The following is an 18135-nucleotide window of genomic DNA, read 5'->3' as shown; positions in this document are numbered from 1 at the left end:
TTATACTTTTAACCAGAACCCTGAATTTCCATGGCAAACTTTTATTCACAGAATTGAGGTTAATGAAAAAGTACTAATAATGTGTCTTTCTAGATGCTTTAAATGTGTATTGTCATAGGTAATACTGATTCTAAATGTACTTTACCAGTTATGAATACAGGACAAGGTTGAACTCAACATTGGTGATTTCTCTTGAATATTTATTCATTAAACCTTTTGTGACTTCCCAATCCTATCTTGAGCCATCTGCTACATTTGTTTTAGATTTCTTTCCCTCTCTATCTGAGGGTTAACACCTGTTTCAGTTTATTCTCATCTCATTTTATCCCCAAGACTACCCTTTGAGGCAACTGATTTTATCTGTTACTTTTGTTTTGTCCAAAGAACTAAAGGTAGCATACATAGCTCTCTTCCTCCACATTTTATCCTCATAACCACCCTGTGACATAGCTCAGGCAGAAAATGACTGGTCCAAAGTCACCCAATGAACTTCATGGCTGAGTGGGGATTTGAACCTGGCACTCTGTAGCTCTAGTTTGACACTAACCAGTACACCACACTGGTTGAAAAATAATGTCTTGCCGAAAGCCTATTCCCTCCAGGTAAATTTCATGCCTTGGTAAGAATTTGAAGATGTGTCTGCTGTGTTCAAACCCAGTGTTTATCCACTATGCCCTACTCGTAAAGTAGCAAGCTCTGCTATTTCAGAACACTATCTTATGCTTGCTGCCTGCCAGTGTGATTCTGGGCTTTCTCACTGGGCAACCGATGGAAGATTTGACCCACCAATAGTGCTATATTTGAGTGTCTAGTTTACATTGCACTGGTAAGTAGCAAGTGAATAATACTGAAGCAGTGTTACTACCTTTGGGAAATGCCTGCTGTAGTTATACTTGCTTTGATTCTGCATGAACATAGCCTCTAAATTTGTTTGCATGTTGAATTTATTGGTTATTCTCTGTTTAACTTCTAAATAAATGTAAACTAAAGAAAGCAGCCTTTGATTAATTAGAGAGTCTAGAGTTGCCATTTGCTTTATCTCGGGATTAAATATTTTGGGGATGCCAAGATGAATTGTGAGTAGAATACAGTGTTAGTTTATAACAATCTGATAGTGGTCAAGAAATATTGGCCACAGTACCCTGGGACTACCTGCTCGGATGAACAGCAGTTGGTGACTCACTTTAACGATCTTGAATCATAACATTTCAGTATCCCTGTTCATATAAATAGGAAACCGTAGTGAGCAACATATCCACATTAATTTCATCAACTTTAATTAAATCATGTATTTACCCAAGGAACTGAAAAAATAGTATCTACCACAAGACAAAGGAGCATAAAAGCAATTATGCAGATACACACAAGATAGACTCACAGCAATAGAGTGTTCCCCCGCAACCCCATAGAATCATAGAATCACAGAATAGTAGGGTTGGAAGGGGCCTATAAGACCATCGAGTCCAACCCCTTTTTCATGAAAATAGCATTATTTTCTTGAACAGAATTTTGTTTTTCAAAAAATTTCCAGCACCAGAGCATTAAAATTGCCTCTGTCTTCATGCCCGTTATTTCTGCTACTAAGTGAGAGACTCCCCATAATCTCATTGTACAGCAACATCCAAGTTCTGCTAGATTCCTTTGTAAATACTTGTATGCATATTTTTCTATGCATACCCACTTTGTGGGTGAAAATCTAGCAAAGGGTGAATCTGTTTTACGTTACTGTTTTAAAATGTTGGAAGGAAAAGATGCTTTGGTTATATATTTTAATTGTGTTTTTACTTGGTTGTCAGATTGTTTTCTGCAGCCCTTCTCAGACTGTTCTGAGTATTTCATAGCAACCCTTTTATAGAGTACAGATGAACATCTGCTTTTGTTTGTTTGTTTAAGACAGAACCGAAGTAGTTTGAGAACTCTAGCATTCTATATATTACATTTGTTCTTGAAGACATAGCTGATTCTGTCAGTTATGGCTTCAGAGCATGTAAGAAAAGTGATGGTTTGTGCTGTGCTTGAAATGTACAAGAAGCTGTCCACCATCATCAGCAAATACTCAAGAGATTATATTGGGGATAGAGGCAATCCTCTTCCTTTGCTTTCTTGTTTGAATACACAGTTTCTGTGGATAGTGTGGTCATACGTCCTGTCCTATAGTTCCAAAACCCGTTTACTGCTTTTTGTTACTGACATCGATATTTTCAAACACACAGGGTTTCAAGTTCTAGAATCCACATTATCACCATGCACATGGAAGCAGAGAGCTGGGAGGGACCCAGTATTTATCATTAAATCCATTCCTGAGACAGAATATCCTATCAATACATCATCCCTGGCAGATAACTCTGCTCATTTTCCTTGAAATCCTTCACGGAAAGGAGATCAACAGTCAACTAGGACAGATTGTTACATTGCTATATTGCTCTCATAGGATATATTTCCTGAAGCTTCAGGAGAATGTGTAAACGTTGGGTGGTATCCAGTTAAGTCTTCCTGCTGATGAAACAATTTCTGTCCACAGAAGGGGGACGGGGAGTCCCTTAATTTATGTTCTAGAGGGTTAGAGGACCCTCCAGAACAAGTTTAGGAACATGGGAAGCTGCGGGGAGGGGGGGGGATAGTTGCGTTGCATGAATCCACTTGTGTGATGTTGTATTTCATCTCTAATTTTGATGTCTCAATGGGATCCATATTATCAGGCTCCTGTATAACAATGGAGACCGATCTGAGAATTGCTGACAGGCTCCAAATAGGGAAGTCAAGGGCTTTCCAGAAAACCTGTGCAAAAAGTGCACTGTTACTACATAACACCAAGATGTCTTCTCAGCTTCTGTTTCAGGGATGGCATACTTTCTCAGCATTCAGATTTCAGTAAATTACTGGGGAAATTATCTTTCCTCAGCTAGTGGGACTACTGCTTTTATCCTTTTTGTGATTTAATCTCAGGCAAATGTTGGAAGAGCTTTCTCCCTCCCCATCCTCCCTCCCCATAGCCACTCTGCAGTCTATACCAGGCTCTTTTCCCTTAACACAGCATCTTGACATTTTTATATATTACTGCATCTTATGCTGCCTTAAATGGAAAGGGTTATTGATTTCCGCTTCCTAAGACAATTAGATCCTGGCTCCATGCATTGTCGTCTGATTGAGCCACTTTCTTCATCAGGGAATGCTTAACTAAGCATTCCGAACTGACCTTTGAAATACATTATCCGCACAGGAGATCAGTGCAAAATATTGTTAGAGTAGTGGTAAGAATTCCTTTTAATGATTTAGCCATGACTGAGCACTGCCATTTATCTTTTTAAAAAATATGCGAAGTGACTGATTCATCTTATTAAAGATTGCTCTTCATTGTGTTTGTCCTAATTTCATACAAACTGAAACTACAAGTTCTAAAGTCACAGTATCACATTGTTTCACTGGTATTTTTGCTTCAGCAAAAGAGCTTTATTAAGGAAGCCTCTCATGGCCTTGAGCACTTCTGTGCTGCATTATGGGGGATGGTTTATATTTAGGGATTGAAGAACTCTATCCAAAGACATCGGGTTGGATCCAGAGTTATGTAAAGTGGTACTCTGCAAAGTTGATGCTCTCATAGGTGGAAGGGGTGGAGCATTCCTTCCTGATTTCCTCTTCCCACCATAATCCCCTATGCCCCCACAAATCCTCCACTATCCAGGATAGTGTGGGAGGGGCCACCAGGTGCTAAAGGTAGAGGGGGAATCAACAAAAATTGTTTTCCCATCTGCAAATGGAAATCACCTTTTCATTTGTGGAACAGCAGGTCTGGACCTACTCCATTGCTTCCTGCATAACATTGACCAGCATCCTCCAGTGAGTTAACTCCAGTGATGGTTAATGATAATCTCATGCAACCTGGTGATGACATACAATGAAAATGTCAATTTATATCTCAAGGCCCACAGTTCTGCCTTTCTCAAAAATCATTTCACAAGCTGGAACCAGGACATCTCGAGTAAAAGAAGCATTGGTGGCCTGTGGTATATAATAACATAAGGAACCTCTAGCCCTCGCCCAACCAGCCATGTTTCACAATAGCAAAGCATCACACTTCCATAACTCTTTGTATACTTTTTTATATGAACTACAAACCTACAAAAATAATTAGAAAAAACGGGGGAGGGAACAAGCCATAATGGCCAGTCCCAACATAATATTAGGCATCTCTAATACTACTTTTGGAAGGATTCTTTTGAATGAATAAGCACTGACGATGGAGTGTTTTAGCAATTTACATGAGAATAACTTTGCAAAATGATCCTATGCTGGTGTTTCAATAAGAATATAGTCCAGCACAAATGTTGTAGGTTGGGGGGTGGGGTGTTAAAAACAACAACAACCCTTGATAATACCTTCTGAAGTATGAAACTAGTAGTTCAAGCATAATTCATTGCCATTTCTGTTCCTATTCCTCTATAAATTCCACTATTGTATAGTTAAGTGGTTTAGGGCGCAATCCTTTGGCTGCTAGTCAGTGGCTAGATGGCCATAGGATAAGTCAGTTCCCTGAGAACTGACCACCCACTCCCATGCTGCTTCGTAGGCAGTGCAGATGGGCCCCATGCTCGTAAGAGCAGCACAGAGTAGTGAAAACGGGACATTCCTGGGTTCGGGGCGGGGCAGGTAGAAATGCCTTTCCGATGCTTCCTATGCGTTAGCCAGCGTTGTCGTCCCCACTCCGACTTCCTGCAAATGCAGGGTGGCTGAAGCACGGAGGGGAAGATCCCCTTCACGCTGCTCCTGCCCTGCATTGAACAGGCGGTCGCCACCGAGTTCGGAAGCAGCCACCTATCCCAATAGGATTGTGCCCTCTGTGACATAAAGTCTTCTCTGAACTTTGTAACTTGGAGTGGGGGGAGATTATATCTGTCACCTTTCAATCAGAGTTTGTAAAGCTGTATGTCACTTTGGGGGCAGGAAGCTGCCTTATAAATATTTATTTATTTATTTATTTATTTAATCAATCAAATAAATAAATAAATAACGTTGTTCTGTATGTTGTTCAGCATCAAGAAGCAGCTAAATGCTTTAAAATATTTCTGTGTGTGTGTGTGTGTGTGTATTGTGCTGCAGGAAGCTTACTAGATTTCCTAAAGGATGGAGAAGGAAGAGCTTTGAAATTGCCAAACTTAGTGGACATGGCAGCTCAGGTAAAAAAAATCAATATGTAATTACTTCAATGTATTCATGTCGTGGTTCTATGTTATTAATTAAGCAGAGTGCATTGTGTATTTTAAATCTAATAGGTCGCTGCAGGAATGGCTTACATTGAGCGGATGAATTACATACACAGAGACCTGCGTTCTGCAAATATCCTGGTGGGAAATGGCCTAATATGCAAGATCGCTGACTTTGGATTAGCAAGATTGATTGAAGACAATGAATACACAGCCAGACAAGGTAGGATCAGTCTATAGCTTTTGAAAATGGTTGACAGATACACATACCAAATATAACATGCCAAAAGTGGATGTTTTTCTCCATACTTAGTCATCTGGTTAAACAGAATCTGAATCAGTATTTGATTTATGTGTACAGACAGGTAATTGCAACTGTTTATCAGTTCCAGTATAGAGGAAATGTATGTGTCATCGTTTGATATATGATATCTCTTCCAGTTTGGACCAGCAGTCTTCAAAATACATTTCAAAACAAACTGTAAGCCCATCAACACAGTGATAAGGTGGTCAGTCCACGCATATCTTTCTTTTCATGATATTTAAACTGGGTGACTTTGGCTTCTGTGAGACTAAAACCCAGCGTTTGTTTGTTTGATATATTTGCATGTCATAGGAGTTTCTGCCTATGACCTCAGCTTTGCAAAAGGCATGAAGAATCATCAAAGAAGGGAAACCTAATATCATTGTCTGGGCCCCATGCATTTATTTCCATATATAAATGCAGAGTTTAAGAATGTATTGATTATAAACCAGAGAATTCACTAATGCACATGCAATAAATCTAGGTTCTTCTGTATATAATAGGAAATCCAAAGGTAGCACATTCTACACTCATCCTGAAGAACTAATTACACATGGGCAATAGTTTGTGATGTATGTAGGTTTTTCTATATATGCTATAGAGACTATATTTAAAGCTATGGAAATTATGAAATTATAGTCATTTGTCTGAAACTTCCCCTTTTATGTTTAACATAATTATTTTAAGCAAGCTTTTAAATAGTTTTTAACTGGAGTCTTGTTTAGATTCGCCCTTGTTCATGGTTGCTTAACTCCAGAGGGGATGGTGATGGCATAGTAAACAGTATAAAGCGGTGGCTGTTTTTTCCCCATGACCCTATTGCACAGAATTTCCGTAGGGATGCAGCTGAGGGGCTGTGTTGTTTATCTAGCAAGCTACTGTTCCTGTAGAGTCTCTGGCACATAGCAGCAGAAGACTGGCTGGGAATGTGTGATATGGCTGGCCGTTGCTTTTGGAGACAGAGCATGCTCACCCCAGTGAAGAGTTGAAGGTTGCATTTCAAAAACAATGAGCTTTCTTTTTCCTTGCCACTTGATATTTTGTGTTCTTGACATTAATAGGGCTGACTTCCTCCCTCCTGCACTCTTCAAAAGTTCTGTCTTGAATCCCTGGAGAGATTGCTCAAGGAAGCAGATGGTGTTGAGATACCCATCTCCAGTAGTTTTATAGGACATGGTATTATTGGTTCCGTCTGTTTTTTCAGTGTTTTTCTAACATTTACACTGACTATTTATAAGATCAAAATAGGGTTATAAACTTTCCTTATTTCCTACAAATCACGTGCCAGCAACAGATGGGCATGCATTGCCAAATTGCTGTTTCCTTGCCATGCAATGAAATGTTCCTGCATTCTCTCTCCACCATATCTCTGCATTTTCTGCCCATATGTGCCTTATCCATGTCCCAGCATTACAGAACAGTGTTGTGAATTTGTGTGGTATTATCACTAAGAATGAGTCAGTTCACTTCCCCCCGCCCCCCCCAAAAAAACTGTAGATGGTCCTCTGAATGGCTAATTCACCTGGATAGATGGGCAAAATGAAGACTATCAATGAGAGTATCTGTAGTTTTGGGAGGTGTCAATGAATGCAGGAAAAAACAGAGGAAGAAAGCAGGACTTCTAGGTGGAGTTAATCTTTCTGGGGAATCTGCTGCATGTTTTAGGAGCCTGTTTGTTGCCCCTGTGCTCTGATTGTATATTTGTAGATAATGCAGACATTATAAGGACACTATATATCTCCAGAAATTAAACCTTGTAGTACTGCCCTTGGAATTTCTCTCTAGTTGGAGAAGTAGGGAGGGCATACCAATATAAATTGAGAGAGATGGGAGACCAATACATCTTAGACTAATACAAATGGATAAATAAATCAAAATGCAACAGTGCATCATTCTCTGTGTTGATTTTTTCTATTTTAGACTATGTACGGGTTATCATTTCTGTGGAACAATAAAAGCAATTCCCCCTGCCACCCAGATCAAGCCCTGATGCAGTAGTAAGAGTAATTTGATAACTGTGCTAATGTAATGGGGGACGGCGTTGAGCTTAGCTGTAGGAGGAAAAGCCGCTTTGTTCTGGGTGTGTTGGGCAAAATGGGTGATATTTCTTAATAAGATAGGAAAGTCTAACGATGGTAGAAAAAGTGATACAACACAGGGTGAAGTGCTTGTCTGGATGATGCTTGCTAATGCTATATACCTTCCAAATGTCCCAGTACAGATGGGGAAGACATTTTTTTTTTTGACTTGTGATGTGCCCCAAGTAATTAAAGTTTAAACCCAGGGAGTAGGTAGCACAAAGGAGCTGCCTATCAAGCATGTGTATAAATCTCTGTATTCTTTTATGTCCTTAACCCGTTGGTGAAGCCAAAACTGTAATTGTTCAAATAACGAAGGGTTGGATCCAATGGAACAGAAGCTACTGGCATAATGGATTTCCCCTCACCCCTGTAGGCCTTCCGCACACCCCAAATCCACTCCAGGGGGTTGACAGACCCTCAAGAGCAGATTTGGGGGGCTGCAGGGGGGAGGAGAGCAAGAGGAAGTCCACTTGTGTGACGCTGGATTTACGTTCCCACAGACACAAAAAACCTAGCATGAAACACATGCTTTTAATTGCACTTCTCCTCTCTGAATGTTCCTCTCCAAAGTTTCAGTGCTAAATGCACATTAGCTGCTTTTACTATTGTCAGTTCTTTATGCTTCACCCAGCCCACTGAAATTAAGGGAAAGCCAGCCAGAACTGCAGAGGTAGGGAGCGATGAGCCAGAGGAGGTTGAAGGTGTGCCTTCTGTGCTTCACTTGCAATAGAACTGGGATCAGAGCTTAATTTCTCAAAACTGACATGCTGGGACTTGGCTTGTGTGGGAGTAAGCACCAGCTCTCTTGACCTTACATCTTAATGTTTAAATATTTAAGGAGGGAGAGACTGCACTTGCTCAGTAGTGAGGAAATGATGCTCTAAATGTGCTCGGAGGTATTCTTTTTCTTATTACTTAACTTATATTTCTGTTTAAGGATCATCTGCCATGGACTTATTGACTATTCTTGGGCTCATCACTTAGTGCTGAGTCTCAGTGTGCCTCAGCGGCAAAATGGGACCATTGTCCCAATGGTGTGATATGTATTTGATATGTCATGGGATATGTGGCTTGGCTCACTGCTTTTGTCACCTGCTTGTTTGCACCCTTAGTCCCCTTTTTATGCTCATGATACATTTGGGTCTATTAAAGATCCCCATTCTGATCAGATGCAATTATGCTTCCAGTTCATATAAGCTCTTCTCATTTATTATATTGCATTTATTGCATTTCCATACTGCCCCGTAGCCAAAGCTCTCTGGGCAGTTCACAAAAATTAAAAACCATTAAAATACATTATACAAAGTACAAAAAAAGTATTTACATAAAAACCATGTAAACAGATAGCACACAGAGAGACAAAATATATCTAAAAACATTTTTTTAAACTATCGGCCAGAGACGATCCAGGACCTAATTAAGAACTCATGATACGCTGACAAATGCCTGAGAGAATAGGACAGTTTTAACCTGGCACCAAAAAGATAACTATGTTGGTACCAGATGGGCCTCATCAGGGAGATCATTCCATAATTGGGGGGCCACCATCGAGAAGGCCCTCTCTCTTGTTGCCTCCCTCCAAGCCTCCCTTGGAGAAGGCACCCAGAGGAGGGCCTTGTATGCTGAATGTAGTGTACACGTTGGTTCATGCCAGGAGAGGTGCTCCATCAGGTATTGTGGTCCCAAGCCATGTAAGGCTTTATAAGTCAAACCCAGGCTCAGAAATATACAGGCAGCCAGTGTAAGTGGGCCAGAATCGGTCTTATATGTTTGGGCCTTCTTGTCCCTGTTATCAATCTGGCTGCCGCATTTTGCACAAGCTGCAGCTTCTGAACCGTCTTCAAAGGCAGCCCCACAGAGAGCACATTGCAGTAATCTAACTTGGAGGTTGCCAGAGCATAGACAACTGAAGTCAGGTTATCCCTGTCGAGATAGGTGCATAGCTGGGCCACCAACTGAAGATGGTAAAAGGCCCTCCGTGCCACTGAGGATACTTTAGCCTTACGTGACAAAGATGGCTCCAAGAGGTTCCACAAGCTGCTTCAGTGGGAGTGCAATCCCATCCAGAACAGGTTGAGCACCCTCCATCTGGTCAGGAGAACCACCCACTAACAGCATCTCGGTCTTGTCTGGACTGAGTTTCAGTTTATTAGCCCTCATCCAGTCCATTGTTGCAGCCAGGCACCAATTTAGCACATCCACAGCTTCATCTGGGGCCAGTCTAAATGGAAATGCTTTGTGAAGTGATTTGGTCAGAATATGCATTTTCACAGAAACGAATTAGCTCTTTCCATGGCATACACGCTGCTGTATTCCTCCGCTTTTGTGGAGCAAACAGGAACAGAAGCTGCATTAGTTGGGGCGGGGTGGGCAAGTAGAAATGAATGTCATCAACTGCATAGGTGCGGGGCAGCCAATGAGTGCAGGTTTGCTCCCCCTCCCTTCCTCTCTCGCATGTTCAGCGAAGTGCAGTGGAGGGCATGCTTATGAGTAGATGTTCATACAGACCCCACATACGCGTACATTTATGAGGCAGGGAGGCAGGCAAGCAGGCAGGCAGCTACTGCCACCCGAAGATGGAGCAGAACGAGCGGGAATGCAAGAGGCTCGGAGAGCAGAGAGCGCAGAGCTGGCAAGGAGGGAAAGCAACTACCACATTGTCTTTGATGTATATTAACTGCCCAGTCAACAGGCTTACACACACACACACACAGGCTCAATTAAGTGCTTTTGAGTACACGGTCATGAGAAGCATCCACCCTGGCATCCACCTTTTCTTAGCTTTGCAGCTTCAAATCAGCAGGCGCTCACCATTTTTTAGCTGTGCTCCTTCATAGCTGCACAGTTTCAAAACAGCAGGGCTGGATCCCCTCCCCACTCCCGGGCTCAATCAATATTTAAAGTGAGAGGCAGCAACTGAGCCCACGTTCACAACAGTGCAGTTTCAAAGCAGCAGGGCTGCTCCTACTTGGCTACTTGGCAAAGTGGAATTGAATGCAATGAGTTACTTCTGGGTAGACATCTTTAGCCGTCTGCTCTCCCCATGCCCCCTCCCCACGTAACTTTCCCTTCCGCCAATCAGAGCTGCTTCCACCAGCCCATGCTGAAGCCAGCTGAGGTCACATGGATTCCCAAACTGCAGTGAAGCCGCTGTGACGGGAAAATCCGACACAAAATGAGTTTGGGGAAAAAAACAGATTTAGGGCAAGAAATGCAACGCTAGCTACAGAGAGTGGCGTGCGTCATACGATACAAACAACTTGGGAGTGGAATACAACCGGAGTAAAAGGCCTATGTAGATGGACCCCTGAAGACAAGGAAAAGGAAAAATAGAACATTTGACAAAGAGCTGAGGTGATAGGAATGACACATTTTACTGAGATCTCCTTTTAGGCGTTTAAGAAAAATTATAGGTGTTTTCAAATGGGATCTAGTTCAGTCCACTGGAAACACAAAACGGTTTTAATTCAAGGATTTGGGGAATTATAGAGGTATGTAAAACAAGGGGTATGGGATGTAGAGTATTCTTGTTTTTAATTTTCCTAACATATTATGTAATTTTATTTTATATCAGTCACTAATGTCTCTTGAATTTTAGGTGAGTTTTCTGCTCAGACATTCCTGGAAATGATACAGTTGCCTTATAAAAATAAAATGGTTTCCTGCTGATGACATACATCAGCATTTTTTTTTAATGTGATTTCCCTTTCTGTTAATCTGTATTATTTAATAGAAAACTAAATTCTTTAGTGGAGTAATAGCACAGATCCATAATTTGACTCAATAAAAACAAGGTGGTATTAACTGTAATTCTTGTGTATTATCTATTTTTTGATGTGTAATATAATGCGTCTCATCTTCAAGGCTAAAGATGGGAAATGGGGTATTGCATAAAAAACTAACAAAAATAAAAATGGAATGAAATGGCAATCCTTCAAAGGCAGACCAAATCAAGGCCAGTATATATAGGATTGCACTCAAGGAACATTTCAAGATACAGTTGGATGTGGCTTTTTTCATATGAGAGCACCGTATCATGTGATAGATTATGAAAATTCCAGCTTGCATTTATTCGAAAATATACTCAGAAGCCTCATGGTTGTAGAGATGAGAAAGTAAAAGTGACAATGAGGCCTAAGGACTCAGAATCCAGTGTCCAGTAGGAAGGTGATCTGAATTATTTTTCAAAGCTCATGATTTATGAAAGTCTAAGTCAAGATTGTTCACATTTAAAATTCAGTTAAGCACTGAATAGATTTTTATTTATTTTACTCTGACCGAATAAAGTGAGCTCCTATTAGCCACTGATGCATGAACAGGCCTCAATGATAACATCTTTGTTCTTTCCTAGGTGCAAAGTTCCCCATAAAGTGGACTGCCCCAGAAGCTGCATTGTATGGAAGGTTTACAATAAAATCGGATGTCTGGTCCTTTGGTATATTGCTAACAGAGCTAGTAACAAAAGGGAGAGTGCCATACCCAGGTAAAAGAAAAACATGCAAAAATAAACTGTCACTTTAGACAGTTTATATGAGTAAGGTAAAATCTACATATTTTAATGCCTGGATCCAAATAAGTAATATACGTGCCAGGTGTACAACAGCACCTTGGTTCAGGCAGCAAAAACTGTTGCAGCAAAAACAAGCGAAACTCTGTCAGCACACACAAATCTCCCCCACATATGCACCTCACCTCTTTGGATCCTTCTCATAGTCAAGACGACTTGTTTCTTGTGCCTGCGACTACTTCTTTCCCGAATCATGATCTTGATGCACCTGTAACTGTCAAAAGTGGAATCAAAATACAAATGTAAACATTGTTCTTTGTGGATTATAAATTAAAAATTCTTGTGTAATGTAACACCAAGTTCCCAGTTACAAGGTAAATTCATCTTGTGAATCACATTCACCGCAAACAGAAAATATTAGTTTGCCCATTAGGAATGTGGAATTTCATGGACGTGAGATCTCCTTCTGAAAAAACATGGTACTATTATAGTCTTCCTTTTCACTTGTTCAGTGTTTTATTCACCTAATTCTCACAAAGTGTTTAAAAAGCAGCAATCTTCCAATGAGTATCTGGGTCCTTTTAAAAGCACTTTTTTCTAGAGATGAGCAAAACCTCTTATTTTGTTATTCATGCTCTTTTTCTTGAGTCTCAAAAATGTCTCACCATTTTCAGCATTTATTGTCAATATATTCATTACATTTTTATGCTCTTCAAGATGCTGTTTTCCTCCTTCTTTGCTTTCATAGCCTTCAGCCTTATTTGGCCACAGTGCCCTTTAATCCTATTTTTGTTAATGGAATCATGTGATGATGATACAGATCATCAACCAAATCAGATCCAATGAGATTAATGTAGGCAAATGAGAACTAGGAAAATTAAACAGAGGGGAAGTAACAAAACAGCTCAGGAAGGTAAGGGTTTTTGTTAAGGATTTGTTCAGGGACATCACATGTACTAGTTCCAAAGCAAATATTGAAATAAGTGAATATTTGGAGCCCCACTTTTTGATTTCAGAAATAGTTTTAAGAATTCTGGTTATTTCAAAAGCTCTAGTAGGGTACAGTAATTCATTTAAAATTAATCCATTTTGGTATGATTGTAGCGCTGGTTAGGGAAAATCTGTCCAGTGATTTTTCCCCACCAAGCAAAATTCTCTTTCATTAAATACTCAGAACTGAGTTTGTTCTGCAATTGTACTGAAATGTCAAAAGAATTTCTCATTGCTTCTTGTATTTCATAGGTATGAATAACCGTGAAGTCCTGGAACAAGTAGAAAGGGGCTATAGAATGCCATGCCCTCAGGACTGCCCCATCTCTCTACATGAGCTCATGATCCACTGCTGGAAAAAGGACCCAGAAGAGCGCCCAACTTTTGAGTACTTGCAGGGTTTCCTTGAAGACTACTTTACTGCAACTGAACCCCAGTACCAGCCAGGTGACAACCTGTAATTTTTCTGGTCTGCTCAGACTACAGTTATTAGGTGTCCCATTTGCAGCTGACATCGGCTGACTGGCTCCTCCCAAAGCCAGCGTCTTAAGAGCATCAAAATGTGCTGGAGCCTGACGAGCACTTCCAGAACTACCTGTCCTAAAGATCTGAATGTCTTCTATGAACAGAAACGTGAACACTTGGTTTTGTTCTTAATCAAAGACTCTGAAACTGCATTGTTTTGATGTTACGTAAACTGCAAAATCTTTGTTCAGTGTAAATAGTAATTCAGTGCCAATAACTTATCCTAGTACTTTCCTTTTTTAAAAAAAAAAAAGAAGCAAAATTATGTGATTTTAACTAGTCTTCTCCTGATTCAACTAAAGTATTATTTTCCAAAAGTGGCCTCTTTTTGTCTACATTTTTTTCATGTTCTAACAAAATAAAATCAGGACCAGTGTTCGGGGATTTTGTTTTGTTTTTGCTTTTATATATAAAAAATATGTAAAATATATACATACCTGTATAGTCCGTGGGTGCTATTGCAGAGGAAACTCATTTCAGAAACGGATTAGCCATAATGCTGAAGCACCCAGTAAAAGACTAATTTCACTGGAGACATGAAACACTGGTGAAGACTCTGAGAGCCAGTTACTGAATTTTTGGCTTTTGCCCAGCATGATGTTTTTTAATTGGATTGCACTTTTGGGTTTGACTATGTACCTGTAGGTCGTTGTAACTTTCAGTTTTTCAGAAATCATGTGCAGTGTTTCCAGCAACATTTGCCAACTGAGAGGTTTGATTTTGTGATCAAAATTAAAACAAACTTATTAAAGCAAGAAAATCTACCATACCCCATTTGGACTGGAAGGTTGAAACTGCAAGTACTTCCCTGTATCAAAATATGTATACTGAAAATTTTCTGATTTTTTAAAAATTTAATAAACATTGCAACCACATGCAATAGTCTCAACCTCATAGCATTTTAGTCCTGTCCACATGCTTAACATTCATCAGGCTTCAGCTAGAATATCTTTTGCGTGTACCATTTCCCATCATAAAATAGATGTTTTAATTGTCCTATACTGCTAATGAAATTACTTTCAATATGTCTGCAAGTGTTTCAGTGGAATTACTATGCACTCCTTTCATGGGAAATAGGAGCGGGGAGGACAGGGATGCACACAAGTATTACTTCTTCAGTTGTTTGTATCAGCCTTGGATTCCTTCCTTCTAACCAAAAAGAAACAAAAAAATCTCCATCCTTTCTATTTCTCTTAAGTTTTTAAAAATAATGTTACAGTCTTAATTGCATTTTGTTGTTGTTTTATTTGCAAGTTTACATTTTTAAAATGTTTAACTGTCTTAATTTAGTAATTAAAAGAGAGCATTTTACATTTGAATTTTTGTTCTTTCATTTAAATCAGAGAGATGGGATTTGTAGCAAAGAAGGGGTGTCCTCGGCTAATTGCTCTTGAGCAGTCTTCCCCAACCTAGAGCCCTCCAGATGTGTTGGTCAACAACTTCCAGCATCCTCCAGTATGGTAGCTGGGAGATGCTGGGAGTTGTAGACCAACACATCTGGAAGGTACCAGGTTGGAGAAGACTGCTCTTGGCATCATTGTTTTATAAAGCTGGTATGAAACAGCTGGACTCAGCCTACGAGGGTGGCTGGACGTTAACATATTTGTACTCTTGTAATTATTCTAGAATTACTTTATTTCAGCATTAGTTTTCCTGTATGGTTAAGTGTCAGAAGGAAGGAAGAACTGTTCTATGGGGTAAAAGCAAAGTATTTTCTCCAATACTCACACTTGGAACTCTATCCCAAATGAGTTGATCCAAAGCAAAGATAAAAATTCTATCAAGATCAAGAAGTATTCTAAGGAACATCTATGCAAGTATATTCTTTTAAAATATTACATGAAGCATCAGAGGCAGTTTGCCTTCCAGAGTATCTCTAGGGGTCACTGGAACTTCAGAAATATAACAGAACTTCCTCCAGTGAACTTCCTCTTTACAAAACCCCTATACGTATTCTGCAATTGCACCTGTCAGTTATCGGACAGGGGGCAGAGTGGAAGTCTAGTTCTGTTGACATTTTGCACATTTTAAAGATTTCTTGGGTGGCTTTTTTGTTTTTGTTCTAATACCTTATTTTTCCAATAGTGTATCTACTTCCTTTTCCACTTCTTAATTCACACATAGAGAAAAACTTAGGAAGTTGTCTCATCACAAGAAACCTACAAAGGGTACCAAAATAAGGACTCTTTAAAACCACATACATAAATTCACATTATTCATTTGCCATTGACAAGTATTTTTAAAGTGCTGGCATTGTGACTTGCTCTTTTTCTATTCACTTAAAAGAAGAACTTAAAGCCACCTCCATAAATGTCCTTCTTTTGTTATTAAGTAACTGATGCCAGAATAAGTTTATATATGTTGTCACCTTTATGGAACAGGAGGATTATCCACTTTAGACTAACATGTCCACTTGCCGCAGTTTCTTAGAGTTGCATTAACTAAAGAAGAAAATGTTTTCAGCTGCTACTCTGGTGGGTGTTTTGTAATCTGGGTGGTATAAGTTGTCCATCTCACACAATGGAAGAATAGGAATTATCGACTTAAACAAACACACCACCCACTTGCTGCAATTTCCATGAGTTGCATTAAGTGGAGAGACATGCGGTACCTCCAGGTGAATGGTGCTTCATGCTAACAAAAGATATTGTGCAGCTACCTCGATGAATTTTCTGTGGTAAGAAGAGAGATAGAACAAGTGGTGGAAAATAAGAGGGTTACAAATGTAAGATGATATTGTCTGGGGACACACACATACATTTCTGTGAATGAGGCAGAGCAATTGTACAATTAAACCCTCATATGGAAGCACCCACCATCTCCTTTTCATGATATGGGCAGGAATCTCTGTCCACTTCCTGCAATCTCTAAGAGATGCATTAAGCAGAGAAAAGTTTCTTTTTCATGAAATGCACTTAATTTTTGCTCAGCTGCTGTACAAAAAGCGTCATTATGCAAAATGGTTTGGCATCATCAAGTGCATGTAATGGGCAGCTCTACTTAAAGCAGGGATGGGGAAACTGGCCTGTGGGCCAATTTGGCCCACCAGTTTGGTGCTTCCAGTCCACAGGGCCTCACCTTTCCAAAGGCCCAGCTCCTGCAGGCTAGAGGGGAGGAAAATCCCTGCTGTGATCTCAGATTAATAATTGAAGAAAACAGTGGGAATTCCTTTCCCTGCTAGCTTTGCCGAGCCTGGACCTCCCTAATGGGGGAAAGCTCAGAGCAGCCAAAGCCATCCCAACTGAGGTGCCAGCTGGAGGAGTGCTCGTCCTGCTAGTGCCATGGTCGGGGGCCTGGCTTTGCTGTGCATAGGCTTTCCCAGCCAGGGAAAGTCTGCACACAATGAAGCTGGCCCCCAACCAAGGCACCGGCAGGATGTCCCGCTCGGGACAGCTTCGCTATGCATGGGCTTTCCCCAACTAGGAAAAGTGAAGCTGGGTCCTTGGCAGAAGCTCCAGCTGCGCAAGCTCCAGCCAGTGCTTCAGCTGGCGACTGAATGTGGCCAAGCCCACTGATGTCTTTTGGTCTGTTGAGGGCTTAGGGGGGGTCATCCACCCCCACCCCACCCACCCCCAAACCTGTTCCTCAACCCTCACTCAAACGCTATGACATATACTGTGGCATTACTTCATGTAAGTCAGTATTCTCCTTGCTTGCTGTACTTTCTGTGGAAGATTTTCTTATGTCCGTTAAATATTTTTTTCAACTCAAACTCAAAAGTGAGTAAGATCCAAGATTCTTCACAAATTATTTATTTCATTTTTCTGCCACTTTCAAAGAAAACGGGAAAAAATCTGCATCCTCTGGGTCAGGAAGTGTACTACAGTGAATTGCCATCCCTTCTAAAATTGGTGAAGGTAACAATATGTAAATAGTATGCTTTTTGTAGAAGGTATTGAAGACCTGGCTGAAATTGTGGGTTATTATGTATTTGTATTCTGCTTCATAGTAGTTAATTACTCTGGAATGATTCTGGAAGGCCAAAGAATTTCCAAAGTCTGAATGAATTACCACTGAGGCAATAAGACTTCATGTACACATCCATATTCTGCACTGTCTCTTTCTGCCAGAGTTACTATTCATCTATTTCAGACCAATATATAGTCATCTCTCAAGCAAACTACATTATGGATCTAAGATACAGAATGGAAGAGGGAATATGGAGGGCAACTTCAACTGCACTTTGCTGTCAACATAGCTTTCTTCCTGTACCATATAATGACTGCTTTTCAGGGTATAATAATTTACCATGTGGTCGGTCCTGCTGGGTCTTGTTCCATTGAAGGAATAGCAATGGGAAATACATTATGTAAAAGTAATACTATTTCCTCAGTGTATGGGAGAAACCTAGGCACATTATGCTGACTGGGAATTATGGGAGTCATAGGCCAACACATCTGGAGGGTAGGTTTATTATTGGGGAAGCCTGGTGTATTAGCTAAGATTTAGCACTTCATCCACTCTGGCTGAGTTCATATTGCAGTCAGCAAATCTTTTTGTCTCGTTTTCTCTAATAGCAGCTCCCCC

The 18135-nt window shown here is 40.4% G+C and overlaps 1 protein-coding gene and 1 long non-coding RNA gene across 14 annotated transcripts in view; one reads left to right on the top strand and one right to left on the bottom strand.

Moving 5' to 3' along the window:
* The window catches only part of FYN (FYN proto-oncogene, Src family tyrosine kinase), a 147397-nt gene extending 133524 nt beyond the window's left edge, over nucleotides 1-13873 (top strand). For all 12 annotated transcript variants that reach the window (XM_084827336.1, XM_084827331.1, XM_084827328.1 and 9 more), the window contains 4 exons: nucleotides 5098-5174; nucleotides 5271-5424; nucleotides 11938-12069; nucleotides 13336-13873. In XM_084827336.1, coding sequence (XP_084683462.1) covers nucleotides 5098-5174; nucleotides 5271-5424; nucleotides 11938-12069; nucleotides 13336-13544 — 572 coding nt within the window. In that variant the 3' untranslated portion in view covers nucleotides 13545-13873. The remainder of the gene's footprint in view (nucleotides 1-5097; nucleotides 5175-5270; nucleotides 5425-11937; nucleotides 12070-13335) is intronic.
* Nucleotides 1-18135, bottom strand: part of LOC146359425 (uncharacterized) — a 41771-nt gene that overhangs the window by 2635 nt on the left and 21001 nt on the right. The window contains exons 2-4 of one of the 2 annotated variants that reach the window (XR_014786653.1): nucleotides 12279-12367; nucleotides 3766-3879; nucleotides 1153-1217 (exon numbers count right to left, since the gene is read on the bottom strand). This is a non-coding gene — a long non-coding RNA (uncharacterized LOC146359425). Of the gene's footprint in view, nucleotides 1-1152; nucleotides 1218-1262; nucleotides 2779-3765; nucleotides 3880-12278; nucleotides 12368-18135 lie in introns of those variants that run through there. The other variant, XR_014786654.1, reaches the window with a different exon arrangement.

This window comes from Heloderma suspectum, chromosome 1, assembly GCF_057233095.1.
Source record: "Heloderma suspectum isolate Gila_16-S chromosome 1, 16-S_ref, whole genome shotgun sequence".
In the NCBI taxonomy this organism is placed as follows: Eukaryota; Metazoa; Chordata; class Lepidosauria; order Squamata; family Helodermatidae; genus Heloderma; species Heloderma suspectum.
Note: the sequence above shows the minus strand (reverse complement) of the source record. Positions and strands in the feature narration are given on the sequence as shown.